At 45.1% G+C, this 16,562-nt stretch overlaps 1 protein-coding gene across 1 annotated transcript; it reads left to right on the forward strand.

Moving 5' to 3' along the window:
* Positions 1-210: 210 nt before the first annotated feature.
* Positions 211-6,947, forward strand: LOC124790083 (cuticle protein 18.7-like). The gene is made up of 2 exons (XM_047257648.1): positions 211-266; positions 6,329-6,947. The coding sequence occupies exons 1-2, from the start codon at positions 255-257 to the stop codon at positions 6,815-6,817; spliced, it is 501 nt and encodes a 166-aa protein (XP_047113604.1). The 5' UTR covers positions 211-254; the 3' UTR covers positions 6,818-6,947.
* The last annotated feature ends 9,615 nt before the right edge of the window (positions 6,948-16,562 follow it).

A 16,562-nucleotide genomic window follows, 5' to 3' on the forward strand; every position in this document is an offset into this window, starting at 1 on the left:
CAACTGTAAGGGCGACAATGCCTGGCCATAGGCAGCCGAGGCGGCCGGCCGGACAGTACACTAGTCGCCTGCATGGATTAGAGCACACGCCCATGGAGGACGCAGCGGAGGCCGACAACACTACTTTCACGAGCTCCCGGTCATGGTGCCGCCTCGACGCTTAGGCCTATATATACGGGCCCTGTGGCCACTTAGAGCACAGCACAGCACAGAAGCACAACCATCGAGACGCGCGCAGCAGCGGTAGCGCAGCCATGAAGTGCCTGGTGAGTACCTCCCGGCGTCCAATTTCCTATCCACTTCTGTCGTGCGTTATGAAGCGTTGGTGTAACAGCGAAGAGGACTCCTCATTTATCGTCACACAGAACTAACTAGATGTAAATGCACACATTTTGTATTGGGATTGTTCCTGTTTGTATCGAACATGTAACTGAGAACTTTATAGCCGCTTTTTCTGAGATTAAATGCAGGCAGTAATCCTGTATATTGATGACTACACACTAGGAGCATTCTAAAATTGTAACTAGAATCAAATGTAGCTAGATGCTCTTAAGTAGATCAAATACATGTAGGGTACGACGTTAGTGCTATTTCAGTCGCATCTCTCAAATTTTATTTATTTATTTCTCGTTCGATCTGCCAGATACATTTTACAAAGAACAGATAAGATTAATATAAATCACAATAAATGTTTGAAACTTACAATGTGAAACAAATTATATCAGTTATTACATTACAACTATGTCGGGGACATTACATTATTACATTAAACGGAAGAAAAATCATATAAATTGAAGACAATTAATTACACAGTAACATTAAGATTATGGAGCCATTTCCTGCCATTGTCCGTTAACATGTGGAGCGACATCGGAGAGCCGTCTCTGAAACCATGAATGTTACAAACCAGAAGATGGTCCATTGCTTGTACCTCGCCACAGTCACAACACGAAACGTCTGTATAGCCCCATTTGGTTGTTTGCTGTCTGTATCGTCCAACTCCCGTGCGAAACATGTTTAGAGCCGACCAGTGTTTCCCGTTGAGATTGAAGCCTTCAACCCTTTTGGTTGGGACGTGGATTAGGAGATGGTTTTCCACGACGCCTCTTCTCAGACGCTGCCATGCATTCTTCCATTCAGCATCGAGACCCTCTGTGCCCAATGTTCTGCTCCAGACGATAGGTTTCCTGGACTTGAGTCTCATGGGTCTTCCCATGTCAGCATGTATGGGTAGCCTTGGGTTTGCTTCAATTTTTTCTATTTGCTTCAATTTTTTCTACTATGTCCTGGGTTGCTTTCTCTCTACGTATGGAAGCAGGAGCGATGTTTGCCAGCACCGGAAGCCACTCAACGGGGGTTGGCCTGAGAGTGCCGGTGACGGTTCTCAGAGTGGCATTTAGTTGTACATCCACTTTTTTGGTGTGCGGGCTTCTGCTCCAGACTGGGACACAGTATTCTGCAGCGCTGTACACCAGCGCCAGTGCAGCAGTTCTTAGAGTGGCAGCATCACAAACCCAAGTGGTGCCTGCCAGTCTGTTGAGCAGGTTATTTCTCGTCTTTAACTTTTGGGCAGTATCAGTTAGGTGTTGTCGGAAAGTCGTGCTGCGATCTAGCTTAATACCGAGATATTTTGGGAAGTTCTCGTGGCTGACAGCCTTACCATGTCTGTCAAATATTCACAAGTGAGACTTTGCACTGAAGTGACGAGTCATGGGATAGCTCCAAATATCGTGTCGAACCTCTTTTCGCCCGGCGAAGTGCAGCAACTCGACGTGGCGTGGACTCATGTCTTTGGAAGTCCCCAGCACAAATACTGGGCCATGCTGCCACTATAGCCGTCCGCAACTGCGAAAGTGTTGCCGATGCAGGATGTTGTACACGAACTGACCTGCCGAGTATTTCTCATAAATGTTCAATGGCATCCACGTCTGCCGATCAGGGTCGCCAAATCATTCACTCGAATTGTCCAGGACGTTCTTCAAACCAATCGCGGACAATTGTGGTCCGGTGACATGGCGAATTTTCAATCAAAAAAATTCGATCGTTTTTTGGGAACATGAAGAGCAGGAATGGCTGCAAGTGGTCTACAAACAGCCGAACATAATCAATTCCAATCAGTGACCGTTCATTTGGACCAGAAAACTCAATTGCATGTGAACACAAGTGACACTATCATGGAGCCACCACTAGCTTGCTCAGTGCCTGCTGACAACTTGAGCGCATGGGTTCACGGGGTCTGCGCCACACTCGAACCCTGCTGTCAGTTCTTCCCAACTTAACTCGGAACTCAACTGAACTGATGAGGCCGCAGTCTTCCAGTCTTCTGGTACCACAGTGGTACCCCATGGCCACGGGCCCAGGGGGGGGGGGGGGAAGGGGGGGGGGTGCTGTAGGCGATATCGTGTATCGTGGCACTCGCGTCAGTCGTCTGCTGCCGTAGCCCATCAACGCGTAATTTCCCCGCACTCTCCTAACGGATACGTTCGTCGTACGTCGCTCCTTGATTTCCGTGGTTATTTCACGCATTGTTGCTTGTCACTCCGCACTGACAACTCTACGTAAACGTCGCTGTTCTTGGCCGTTTGTGAAGGCCGCCGGCTACTGAGCTGCCCGTGGTGAGAGGTAATGCCTGAAATTTGATATCTCGACACACTGTTGGCTGTGGGGATCTCGAAATACTGAACTGCCTAACGATTTCCGAAATGGGACGTCCCATACATCTAACTCCAACTACCATTTCGCGTTAAAAGTCTGTTAAATTCCGTCGTGCGGCCACAATCATGTCGGAAACCTTTTCACATGAATCACCTGAGTACAAAACACAGCTCCGCCAATCCATTTCATTTTATACCTTTTGTACGCGATTATAACGCCACTTGTATACGTGCTCATCGCTATCCCATGACGTTTGACAATCTATTGTACGTTTGATCTCTGAGAAAGGAAAAGTACTGAAAACTATAATGAAATGTTGCTATCAATTATTAATGACAATATCTGTATAGTCGGAATGTAAAGGTAAAAATCTTCCGTATCTCAATAACTCAAGAACAGTCTTAATCGCATTTATTATCGTTATAATACCACCAACCGGTTTCAACCCGACGTAGGGGTCATCTTCTGGGCGTTTACACCATTGGACGACTGCTGGGGGTGTCACTCCTGTCTAAAAAACGGCAGGAAACTAGTTGGCGGTATTATAACGATAGTAAATGCGATTAAGACCTTGAATTATTGATTAATCATACTAATCGCTGCTTCTCTCCACAACCATGTCGTACAAAAATCTTCCGTATCTGTTGCAAACAAATGAGTCACGCTTAACTTGCACTGGCTTTTAACAGTTTCCATATCATCATTGGTACCCAATTTCATTTTGTGGTTAGTAAATTACTTCTAAAATCGATTAAAATGTCAATGATAGGAAATATTACGATTTCATTAGTGTAACCACGCACTTCAGGAATGTACTAAACCGTATGGCTCTGTAAATTGAAAAAAATAGTTCTTGGATTTCAAGCTATGTAACTTGAGATAAAATGCTAGAGCTTTCTACAGTTTTCACCACTACTGTTCTCACTAGCTAAAGCATTTTGAGTACAGGGATACGCAAGGTGTCTGCCTTGCATGCGAGTAACAGCAGGATCCAGAAAGTTCCAGAGGTAAACCGAATTAACCCAAACATGAGGAGGTGAGCTAAACAGCCTGCCATAGTTCTGGTCCGCCGCCGGTGCAATGATTTTACAAACAACTTTCTGTAGAGAGCAATCACAGCTCAGAGGCATTGCGAATAACAATAACAACACTCAATAACCTATCAGGTTGTCATAAAAAGTATATCAGTCAAAAAGTAAAGAATGGTGAAGTGTTTCCAAAAGCCGCAAAGTGCTTTATTCTTATCTACCAATTTCACGTCAGCAGAGATCCCTCTTCAAGGATACATGCTCTGTACATTTAAACAAGCATCTTCCAGCTGTACTCAATTTGATAATGACACCCCACCAATGTTCAATAAAAACAATACCAATCGCCGTTGTAAATGTTTATTTCCAGGTAACCAGTTTCGACGTTACACTATGTCATCTTCAGGCCTCGTTGCATGGAAATAAACCTATACAATGGTGACTGGTATTGTTTTTATTGAACATTGAACAGTCGTAGTCCCATACTCCACCAGAATGGAGTTACATTCACCCACCGCTGTGGTTTGACTACTAACGGGGATAACTTCTCCAAAGCTGGGACTCCGTAACTGTATATTTGCTTTATGGAAATATATCTCTTATAAACCTGAAGAAGCGTCTGTACTGACATGAAATTCGTAAATGCGAATAGGTTAAAAAAATGGTTCAAATGGCTCTGAGCACTATGGGACTTAACATCTAAGGTCATCAGTCCCCTAGAACTTAGAACTACTTAAACCTAAGTAACCTAAGGACATCAAACACACCCATGACCGAGGCAGGATTCGAACCTGCGACCGTAGCGGTTGCGCGGTTCCAGACTGCAGCGCCTACAACCGTTCGGCCACTTCGGCCGGCTGCGAATAGGTCACCCTCCTGTATCTATGCAGGTTCTGGAAACAATTTATCATTCAACCCTTTTTAATTGTCACTGTGATGAGCAAAAACATTATGACCGTATGCTTAATAGCTTGTTTGTCCGTCTTTGTAACGGAATACATCAATGATTCTGCGTATCGGGAATACGATATTTTGTTTGTAGCTTTGTGCAGGTATGTCTCACTAGATGTCTTCACACATGTCATGTAATTCGCGTAAATAACGGTCTGCTGATTTGCGTACGAGGTGATGGCGACCGATAGCGACCAACAAAGGTTCCATAGGATTTACGTCCAGCGAATTTGGTCGTCGAGACATTAATGTGAGTTAACGATAATGTTTCTCAAACCACCGTAGCACGGTTCTGGCTCCAAGACACGGACAATTATACTGCTGAAAGATTACATCGCGGTCACCGGTGACATCAAGCGTGAAAGGATGCAGGTGCCTAGCAGCTGTCAGCGTATCTTCGGTTACCATACAGGGCTCATGCAAGCACAGGAGGATGACTCCAATAGCATAATACTGCTCCCATTAGCCTGTACCCGTGGCGCGCTGCACATTTTGAGACGCTGTTCACCTGGATGTCGGCGCTTGTCGAGAAGGCAATCGACATACTGTAACGCAGATGTGATTCACCAGTAGAACTGGGACGTTTCCACTGCTCGACAGTCGAATCCCGATGGACCCGTGCCCACTGCAATCGTAATTAATGATGCCGTTAGGTCACACACGGGTGGTCTGCTGCGGATCTACATGTTCAACAAAGTACAATGAACGGTGTGCCTCGAAACACTTCTGTGTACACCAGCATTGTGCTCTTTCGGCAGAGAAACCACAGATCACCATCTACCCTACAGAGCATACAAGCCTCCGCGACTGGAACAGAAGGGAGAACCGATAGAGGTACTCAGGGTACCCTCCGCCACACACCGTCGGGTAGCTTGCGGAGTGTGGGTGTAGATGGGTGTAGATGTAGAACCCCACGTTCTATGCTCAGTCGTGGACTTCAACCATTTTCCGTCTAGTGGTAATTTCACTCTGCTTCTACCTCGTTCCGAAAGTGCTCACGACAGTAGCACGTCAACATTCGACCAGCTTTGCCTTTTTCGAAGTATCTGTTTAAGAATAATCTGCCCTTTGTCAAAGTCGTTTATGTCAATGGATTTCCCCATTAGGAGCCCATATCTTCGTTTGGGTGATAAGCTGTCCGTGTCTGCTCCTCTTACACACTTTTGTTACAGCGCCACCAGGCGACATCCAACGTCGCCGTGGCAGTGGTGACATTATTCTGGCTGACTTTTTGTGATAATTTGAATGGTTGTTGAGTACTGAGTGTTGTTACTCTTATTCACAATGATTTGAGCGGTCGGGAAGGGTGGCTCCCTATTTAGAACTACCACTGCTGTACACCTGCAAGCGTCAAGCTCTTTCCTCTATTTCCTTCCAATGTTCATAGCCCATCCCCGAAAGCTAATGTTCGCAGTAATGGAATCTTCACAGGCACTTGCCCTATTCCAGCAGCCAGAAGCATTAAGCCTAAGGACAATATCATTGCTGCTTGTCGATAGTTCCAGAATTTTAACTTTATCAATGTGGTCCGCAAAAAGTTTGATCCAGCTAAGCATGAAGACTCAGATGAACCTGTGAATGTAGGTTTGAGCTGATGAAAAGGAATATTTGTTGGAGAGCACAACCGAAAGTCGTTACCTAGGCTATTGGTGGTGGTACAGTATCACTGAGGAGTGACCATTAAATCCTTGCAGATCGTCCTGAGTGCCCTCATGACCGTGGCTCTGGCCAAGCCGGGTTACCTGGGAGCAGGGATCGCCGCCCCTGCCGTCGCTGCTGCCGCCCCGGTGCTCGCCGGCCCTGGCGTCGCCGTCCAGCCCGCCCCCGTCCTAGTGGGCGGCATCCACCCCGGCCTGGCGGCCTACGGCCCCGCCAACATCGTCGTCGGGCCCGGCGGCTACAACCTGGACACCCCTGACGTGGCCGCCGCCAGATCCGCCCACCTGACGGCCGTCGCCCAGACGAGGGCCAGAGACGCCGCCATCAACGGGGCGGCGCTGGCCGCCGCGGCTGCTGCGGCGTACGCCGCCCCCAGGGTGGTCGCCGCCCCGGCAGCCGTGGTCGCCGCCCCCGCCGTCGCAGCCGTTGGCCCAGCTGTCGGGCCTTCCGTGGCTGCCCTCGCCCCTGGCCTCCTGGGGGCGCCCGGAGCTCTCGCTGCCGCCAAGGCTGCCTACCACGGTTAAAACGATCACCTCTTCGTCGCTGACATGGTAGTTTCATAGCACAGTGAATGGAGTAAGCAGCTTAGTATAGGCCAGACAGAGAGAAAAAAAAAACTGCAGAAAAATTGAATAAAACATTGTTAGAGATATTTTCTACATGTTTTCTTAGGCTCTTTTCTAGCTTCTATTACTATGGAAACCATTAGCTTTGTTTTTATTTTTACACATTTAGTCCCCTTGGACCAAATTGAGGAGCAAAACATCTCCAAGGACCTGGAATGAGTCAGTATATGAAATTACAACATAAAAAATAACAGATAACATAAAATGTTTATGAACCCACCCCCCCCCCCTAAAAAAAAGACAAGTCATAAGATTATGTAATTAAATGCAGTCAACAGTATAACAGAGCAATCAACTTAAATTTTCAAGGAACTTCTCGACAGAATAGAAGGATGTGAGGAACCTTTTCAGTTTCGACTTGAAAGCGCGTGGATTACTGCTATGATTTTTGTATTCTTGTGGAAATTATTATTGAAACTGGATGCAGTACTGTACTACACTTTATGCAGAATGGATTTCTGCCTACTATTTGTAGCGCCTCCTTTTCTTTTCTCCCAGTAACTCACCGAAAAATCTTAACACAAGCTTTAATAAAAAATTTAATTCTAGCACTACTGAGGATGAGGAACGGGTGAATATGATTCATCCACAACCTTCACTTTAAGTTTGCATTTATTGCAACACGACCAGTTAAAACACCAACAATTACGTGTTGCAATTGATTAGGTAGGTCACAGCTATACTGACAACAATTTACACAGATTAAGGCTTTAAAATTCAGTAATTTTAAATTTCACGAAAATTATCGAATAAACGGTTAAACAGGAGAACAACTTGGTTCAGATTTGAGTGGTATACATTATACCACTGAAAGACGATTCGACGAGATAAATCGTAGAACACGGAGCACTAAGCAAATTCACGTGTTACAGGAAGCCGGATCAGTTAGTTTAATTTGAAAGTGATACTTCAGTCGGCTTACTTAGACACTAAATAAGACAGGATAAATGTAGCACCCATTTTTCATGGAAACAGCATAATAAATTTAAAGATATGAAAAATATATATAAAAAGGCTTCTAACACAAGTCTGTTTCACCCTGAACAATTCCACATATAAAAAGGGTTACAAATTATTCTTAAAAGCATCCTTTTATGATCACATTGGCCGTGTAAAACCAACTTAATAAACTCGACCCCAACAAGTTACTCTGTAGAGCCATATAAAATTATATAAGATCAAAGGAATCCTAATGGACCGGCGCTGAGCTAAAGCTAGCTTGAGGAATTAAAGCCCTCCCTAAGGCTGAGGCAGGTAAAGAAAGGGTAAGATTGACCTCCACAAGGTGCTAAACTCGTTAACTGAGGCGATTTGCTGAAGAACCAACAGATCACGATATAAATCGTAACATCCACCAGGAGCTCGGCAACTGTAACGGCATATAGGAAGAGACCCGCCAATAAATCTTTGCAGATTACGGGCATTCACACTTCCAGAGTAAGGGTAGAAAATACAAGACCTAGTAGTCACTCAAGAAATGAGAAGGCTGGAATGAACCGAATAAAATTACTATTAATTAACCTAAGTAATGAACTAGATATACCCCGTACGACTGTTGTGAGTGCTGAGGCACTTAAGAGACCAGTAAGATGACATAAGGTGGACTTGACCAAAACCCCAAAAAGGAGAACATCGCATGTCAAAACCCCATTTCACGGGCAGAACAAGTTTTACATAATTTAAAGTATAAAATAGTTATTTAACTAATTAACTAAAATCTCATAGAAAACTTAATAAACAAGTTTAACAAATGCAAATTTAAGTCACATTTATGTTGGTTGCCTGACGTGCGTCGTGAGTGGTATGAGACGTCCTGGTTATCGATTCAAACAAACCCAGGACTCAATCACAAGACAACAACAGTTCATTTCTAATATATTGGGCTGAATATTAACACTGAAATGAACCTCAACAGCACACAGTGGAAGAAACGGAAGAGAATACTAAAGCATCTGATAGGAACAGTCAACAATAGGCACGACGAATAACTTCGGCAATATGGCCGGGTTACTGAATCAGTGTTTTAGCGAAATGTGAATGACAACCACCGCTGAACAAAGGTCTTACTTTGACTGATGCAAACTCCGACGAATAGCTACCGGCAACGAGACACATTCTTACCTCCACACCGGCAACATAGAGGAAACAGAACTGATAGGATTTCGATAACGTCTTGAATCACGCACAACTATTACTTCCCGAAGCCAATAACCTTGTGGAGGCCACGTCCACACTGCGCAAGGAGCGTCGACAACGATCGCAGTACTCACGACCATTCCCAACTGCCGGCCTTTCTGTCACCCCCTACTGCGCGTACTACGAGAAGCCGCTCCGCACAGAGCACATAGCGACCCCTTGGAATCGCTAGTAAACAAAAGATGACGCGTGGCGGGAACTGAAATTAACACTGCAAGCGACATTAAGAGAAAGAGGAATCGAACTATGAAGAACACACAGTTCAGTATTAACTGAGTGAAAGCTGCTAATTCTTGGGAGTGATCTGATGCTGTCAAGAAGAAATAACATTAAAGAATACATGTATTGAGAGGCCAATGTCAGAATACGCAGAGTAATGAACAGGGGCCGCAAACTTACACCACTTATTGCCTGAACCGTCATTTGCGGCACAGCTTCATCTCTAAAAACAAATTCAGGCAAAATTCTTAACCCACACGGGCAGAGGTATTTACTGTGTGGAGTCTACAGACAGAAATTTGATAGTGATTTTCGTTGAATTTTTTGTTTTTGGGTTATCAATCGCGTTACTGATTTTTTGCAGCCTGCAGTTAGTTCCTCTCCTTTGCCAGCCTCTTCATCTCAAAGCAGCACGTACAACTCACTTTTTTCTTGAATATATTCCAGTCTTTCTTTAGACTTTCCCTCCTTTACAGCCACCTCAAGTACCATGGAAATTATTTCCTGATGTTTTAACACATGACAATCCTTCGAGCACTGTTTTCAATGTATTACTTTCTTCGCCGATTTTGTTGAGAACCTCCGGTCTGAAACAGCGTCTGAAATGAAGCAACCGAGGTACAAAATTTCTGAGAACTCCACAACAAACACGGCGGTCTGCAGATAGGCATGTGTTAGGACCCAGCCATAGGAAGATTGAAGCGGGTGCGGCGGGTGCGTAACGAAAACATTACCTTATATGGCGCTGGAGCTAGAACCAGTGACGTCAAACAAAGCAGCGAGGCTATATAACGAAGGCGACAGAAACCATTAGACACATATCACTTGACAACCGGCAAGGAGTCGGAAGCTCGTGAATTTTAAACCATTTGATTCGGCTGGCAGCTCGAGAGAATTTTGTCATCGGTATAACTGAATTTTTAAAGTCTGGTAAGATTTTGTTGGAAACTTCGTTTCTTGTTGAATTATTAGTCGTTGTTTACTACAGTATTATGTCCTATCAGTTTACCTATTCTTATTACGTAAGACGCGTTGTACGTGTTACCCATGGTTAACTTGAAGCTTTCTGATATATTAAAACTGTGTTATAGAGCCAAATTTAAATGAAGGTGTTTTCTTATCAGCAACAGTACTCTTACCGACATAGACACTCAATCACTGAATACAGAGCAATGCAAATTTTCTGATTACCCCGGTGTTACTGGTTCTTTCGACAGGGACTATCCTGCAAACCACAGTAAAGTGCAAGGAAGGGATACCACAGTTTACTAAAGTGTTTCAGAATGAAATAGCTACTCTGGTGATGCATTACGAGCCAAGACAAAAGCTCGGGTTCTATTCCGGGCCTGCATAAAGTTTTAAAGTTTCCTTTCGTTACACTTGATGCTCTAAAAATTGATTTTACAAGTTGACAAATGCCTGATTTTACAGGGATTGGTACAAATGTTCAAATGTGTGTGAAACTTTATCGGACTTAACTGCTAAGGTCATGAGTCCCTAAGCTTAGACACTACTTAACATAACTTCTCCTAAGGACAAACACACACATCCATGCCCGAGCGAGGACTCGAACCTCCGCCGGGACCAGCTGCACAGTCCATGACTGCAGCGCCTGAGACCGCTCGGCTAATCCAGCGCAGCAGAGATGGGTACAGTCTTTACTGAAATTTACAGAACATTCCTAGTGAAATCAATGACACAGACTCATACTGTAACCAGGCGGCTAGGCTTGCAACTCATCAAATCACAATTATAGACGCGCATCTTCCACTTAGTTAACGAAGTCTTAGTGTAATGGGCCTACGACAAACCAAATTTACGAGGAGACAGAACATCTCTGCTTAACTAGGTGTCGGCTACAGACTCAGTTAATAAGATATATTATTCGTAGAGGCACATCAAAACATCTCAAACAAAGCTCATATATTTAGCTAATCATTAAGTAGTGAAATGGATGGCAAAAATGCTGATAGTTTAAATGCTGTTATTCAATACACCACTCGATTAGTAAGAAACAGGCAACACACAAGAAATTATTGAACAACGTGAATATGGAAGCAGGACATAAGAAACTGAGGGCTAGGGGAACCGGTTCTGTCTAGTGATTGTGCACGGTTGTATAGCGTCAGAGTTTAAGTTGACGCTGGGCGCTGTGGTTCAAAATGGTTCAAATGGCTCTGAGCACTATGGGACTTAACATATGAGGTCATCGGTCCCCTAGAACTTAGAACTACTTTAACCTAACCAACCTAAGGATATCACACACATCTATGCCCGAGGCAGGATTCGAACCTTCGACTGTAGCGGTCGCGCGGTTCCAGACTGAAGCACCTAGAACCGCTCGGCCACAGCGGCCGGCGCGAGGAGCTCAAGGACTTAGAACGTGGTCAGGTGATTGGGTATCGATTGTATCATACGTCTGTACACAAGATTTCCACATCTCCTAAACATTCCTAGGTCCACTGTTTCCGAAGTGATAGTGAAGTGGAAACGTGAAAGGATACGTACAGCACAAAAGCGTACAGGCCGACCTCGTCTGTTGACTGACAGACAGCGCCAACAGTTGAAGATCGTCGCATGTGTAATAGGCAGACATCTATCGAGACCATCATACAGGAGTTCCTAACTGCATCAGGATCCACTGCAAGTACTATGACAGTTAGGCGGGAGGTGAGAAAGCTTAGATTTCATGGCCGAGCGGCTGCTCATAAGCCACCAATCACGCCGGCAAATGCCAAACCACTCCTCGTTTGGTGTAAGGAGCGTAAAAATTAGACGACTGAACAGTGGAAAAACGTTATGTGGAATGACAGATAAAGGTAAGCAATGCGGCGATTCGAGTGAAGGGCGTGGGCATGACGAATGTCTGGTGAACTTCATCTGTCAGCGTGTGTAGTGCCGACAGTAAAATGTGGAGACGTTGGTGTTATGGTGTGGACGTGTGTTTCATGGTGGGAGAACATCCCCTGTTCTTTTGGGTGGCACTATCACAGCACAGGCCTACATTGATGTTTTAAGCACCGTCTGGCTTCCCAGTGTTGAAGAGCAACTCCGGGATGGCGATTGCATCTTTCAACACGATCGAGCACCTATTCATGTGGCCCGGCCTATGGCGGAGTGGTTACACGACGGTAACATCCCTGTGATGAACTGGGATGCACGAAGTCCTGACCTGAATCCTATAGCATACCTTTGGGATGTTTTAGAACGCCGACTTCGGGCGAGGCCTCAGCGACTGACATCGATACCTCTCCTCAGTGTAGCACTCCGTGAAGAATGGGCTGCCATTCCCCAGGAAAGCTTCCAGCACCCGTTTGAACGTATGCCTGTGAGAGTGGAAGCTGTCATCGAGGCTAATGGTGGGCCAGCACCATACTGAATTCCAGCATTACTGCTGGAGGGCGCCACGAACTTGTCAGTCATTTTAAGCCAGGTGTCCGGATACTTTTGATCCCATAGTGTTTGTCGTATTATATCCAGTACTTGAATCATCATCAAACTAAGTAGTAGAAAACGTTAATGTGATTCATACCAGTATGTGGGTGTATACCAATGGTTTTTTCTCTTCGTTTAGTGGAAATTGAGTTCGTCATAGTGTGATTAATGTCTGTTATTAGACTCCTTTCACGCTGCATATTCCTATGCACTTCGATAGACACTTTGTCTGAAAGGATCTGTAGTCACTTATCGATGTAACACAACTCTGCGTGAAAACTGAGCGGCGTCTTAACAAGTTTGTCCAGGCTTCGACGGGACTGATCTAGTAAAGAATGTTGATGATAAAATCGGTTTGCGAGGCTGCATGGCCTGGAAACAAACGGTCCCTCTGTACTGTGCACAGCGCACTCTCCTCTGTACGCTCTTGCCTTTCGCCTGCTGTTGTGATGTCGACGAACCGGCTCTGCCTCGTAGTATACTGGGTGGTCCATTGATAGTGACCGGGCCAAATATCTCACCAAATAAGCATCAAACGAAAAAGTACAAAGAGAGAAACTTGTCTAGCTTGAAGGGGGAAACGAGATGGCGCTATGGTTGGCCCGCTAGATGGCGCTACCACATGTCAAACGGATATCAATTGCGTTTTTTAAAAATAGGAACCCCCATTTTTATTAGATATTCATGTAGTACGAAAAGAAATACGAATGTTTTAGTTGGACTACTTTTACGATTTGTGATAGATGGCGCTGTAATAGTCACAAACTTATAAGTACGTGGTATCAAATAACTTTCCGCCAGTGTGGGCGGTATTTCAAATGGTTCAAATGGCTCTGAGCACTATGGGACTTAACATCTAAGGTCATCAGTCCCCTAGAACTTAGAACTACTTAAACCTAACTAACCTAAGGACATCACACACATCCATGCCCGAGGCAGGATTCGAACCTGCGACCGTAGCGGTCGCGCGTTTCCAGACTGAAGCGCCTAGAACCGCTCGGCCACACCGGGCGGCTGGACAGTATTTGCTTCGTGATACACTACCCATGTTAAAATGGACCATTTAACAATTGCGGTAAAGGTCGATATCGTGTTGATGTGTGGCTATTGCGATCAAAATGCCCAACGGGCTTGTGCTATGTATGCTGCTCTGTATCCTGGACGAGATCATCCAAGCGTCCGGACCGTTCGCCGGATAGTTATGTTATTTAAGGAAACAGGAAGTGTTCAGCCACATGTGAAACGTCAACCACGACCTGGAAGAAATGATGATGCCCATGTAGGTGTTTTAGCTGCTGTCGCGCACATCAGCAGCAGACAAACTGCTCGAGAATCGCAAATCCCAAAAACGTCGGTGTTGAGAATGCAACATCATCATCGATTGCACCCGTACCATATTTCTATACTCCAGGAATTGCATGACGTGTACAGTTGTGGCACTGGGCACAAGAGAAATTACGGGACGATGACAGATTTTTTGCACGCGTTCTATTTAGGACGAAGCGTCATTTACTAACAGCGGTAACGTAACCCGCATTATATGCACTATTGGGCAACGGAAAATCCACGATGGCTGTGACAAGTGGAACATCAGCGACCTTGGCGGGTTAATGTATGGTGCGGCATTATTAGAGGAAGGATAATTGGCCCCCATTTTATCGAAGACAATCTAAATGGTGCAATGTATGCTGATTTCCTACGTAATGTTCTACCGATGTTACTACAAGATGTTTCACTGCATGACAGAATGGAGATGTACTTCCAACGTGATGGATGTTCGGCACATAGCTCGCGTGCGGTGGAAGCGGTATTGACTAGCACATTTCATTGGATTGGTCGTCGAAGCACCATACCATGGCCCGCACGTTCACCGGATCTGACGTCCCCGGATTTCTTTTTGCGGGGAAAGTTGAAGGATATTTGCTATCGTGATCCACCGACAATGCCTGACAACATCCGTCAGCGCATTGTCAATTCATGTGCGAATATTACGGAAGGTGAACTACTCGGTGTTGAGAGGAATGTCGCTACACGTATTTCCAAATGCATAGAGGTTGATTGACATCATTTTTAGCATTTATTGCATTAATATGGTATTTACAGGTAATCACGCTGTAACAGCATACGTTCTCAGAAATGATAAGTTCACAAAGGTACATGTATCACATTGGAACAACCGAAATAAAATGTTCAAACGTACCTACGTTCTGTATCTTCGTTTAAAAAACCTACCTGTTACCAACTGTTCGTCTAAAACTGAGCCACATGTTTGTGACTATTACGGCGCCAAACGAAAGAAGTGGTCCAACTAAAACATTCATATTTCTTTACGTACTACACGAATATGTAATAAAAGTGGGGGTTCCGATTTAAAAAAAAAACGCTTTTGATATCCGTTTGACGTATGGCAGCGCCATCTAGCGGGCCAACCATAGCGCCATCTGGTTTCCCCCTTCAAACTAGACAAGTTTCATTCTTAGTAGTTTTTTCGTTTGACGCTTATTTCGTCAAATATTTGGCCCGGTCACGATCAATGGACCACCCTATAGACGCTTTGTCTTTTCTCGACTTCGTTCTTGATTACAGTGATACGGCTGTGGCTTCGTATGTTCACGCTGCATTTAGTTGATCGCAAATCATGTGATTTTTAGGCTATACACAATATTTTCCTTCGGCAATACTTTTTTTTTTAAATTTTGTAGCTGGGTAAAGGGGAGAATATAATATCCTTGTTCGTCCACTGAAACTTTCAGAACACTTGGGATCAATACAGAATTTTATTTCAGTCATCCAAGATTTCAAGTTGTTTAGCTTATTGCTCTTCCACACATCAAACAATATTTCGAGCGTTCTTTTGGACACTCGTGTTCAGAGAAAACAGAACACCTTGAACTGCTAGAGATAGGACGCTCATATTCACAGGACAAGTATTTTCTGCAGATATGATTGGCATTTGAAAAATGTCGGCCTGTAGGTTCAGAGTCAACATCGATATCGCGGCGCAGTACACTCACGGGTAAAATGTGTCTTCGGCTCTCGTTGTAGACATAAAACGAAGGAAATGGATTAGTGTGACCTGGGCAGACGCGCAAGATGTCTCGCTGACGTAGGCGCGAACCGTACCCTCAAATCAGTGAGTTTGAAAGGGTGCGCATTATTGGCATGAGGGAATGCGATGCTTCCATCCGGGTAATTCCTGCTCGCATAGGACCAAGTGCTTTGGCAGCGCAACGGGTCTGTGTAGAATGGTTCACGGAAAGCCAAAGAACACGACGAGCTGGGTCAGGTCGCACCGCCCAAACCACCCTTCGAGAAGATCGAGTCCTCATCCAAATGGCATTGCACGAGCGATCTGCATCCTCCTCGGCTCTGGTGCAACATTGCAACAGTGTAACACGTCGTACATTATCAGGGGTGACAGTCCGTCGCTGTTTATTGCGGCACGAGTTACGTGCGCGTCGTCCACTTCTCCGCTTACCTTTCATGAATGTGCAGAAATATGCTAGATGGCAAAGGTGTATGGAATGGACAGAAATGCCATCAGATAGTGCTTTTGGACGGATCCAGTTTCTGTTTGTAAATGACGCCCGCATTTTGGTTCGCCGCAGACAGAGGGTGCGGCATTACAGTGCCTGCATTCTCACAGAACATACAGCGCCAACTCGACCCCTTACGATGTGGGGTGCTGTTGGGTACAACGAAAAAACACAGTTGGTGCGTGTCCAGGGCACTGTAACCAGTGTGACCTACGACATCCTGCTACCGGTAGCCATACCTTTTCGGCACAACACTC

This window comes from Schistocerca piceifrons, chromosome 3 (assembly GCF_021461385.2).
Source record: "Schistocerca piceifrons isolate TAMUIC-IGC-003096 chromosome 3, iqSchPice1.1, whole genome shotgun sequence".
Taxonomy (NCBI): domain Eukaryota; kingdom Metazoa; phylum Arthropoda; class Insecta; order Orthoptera; family Acrididae; genus Schistocerca; species Schistocerca piceifrons.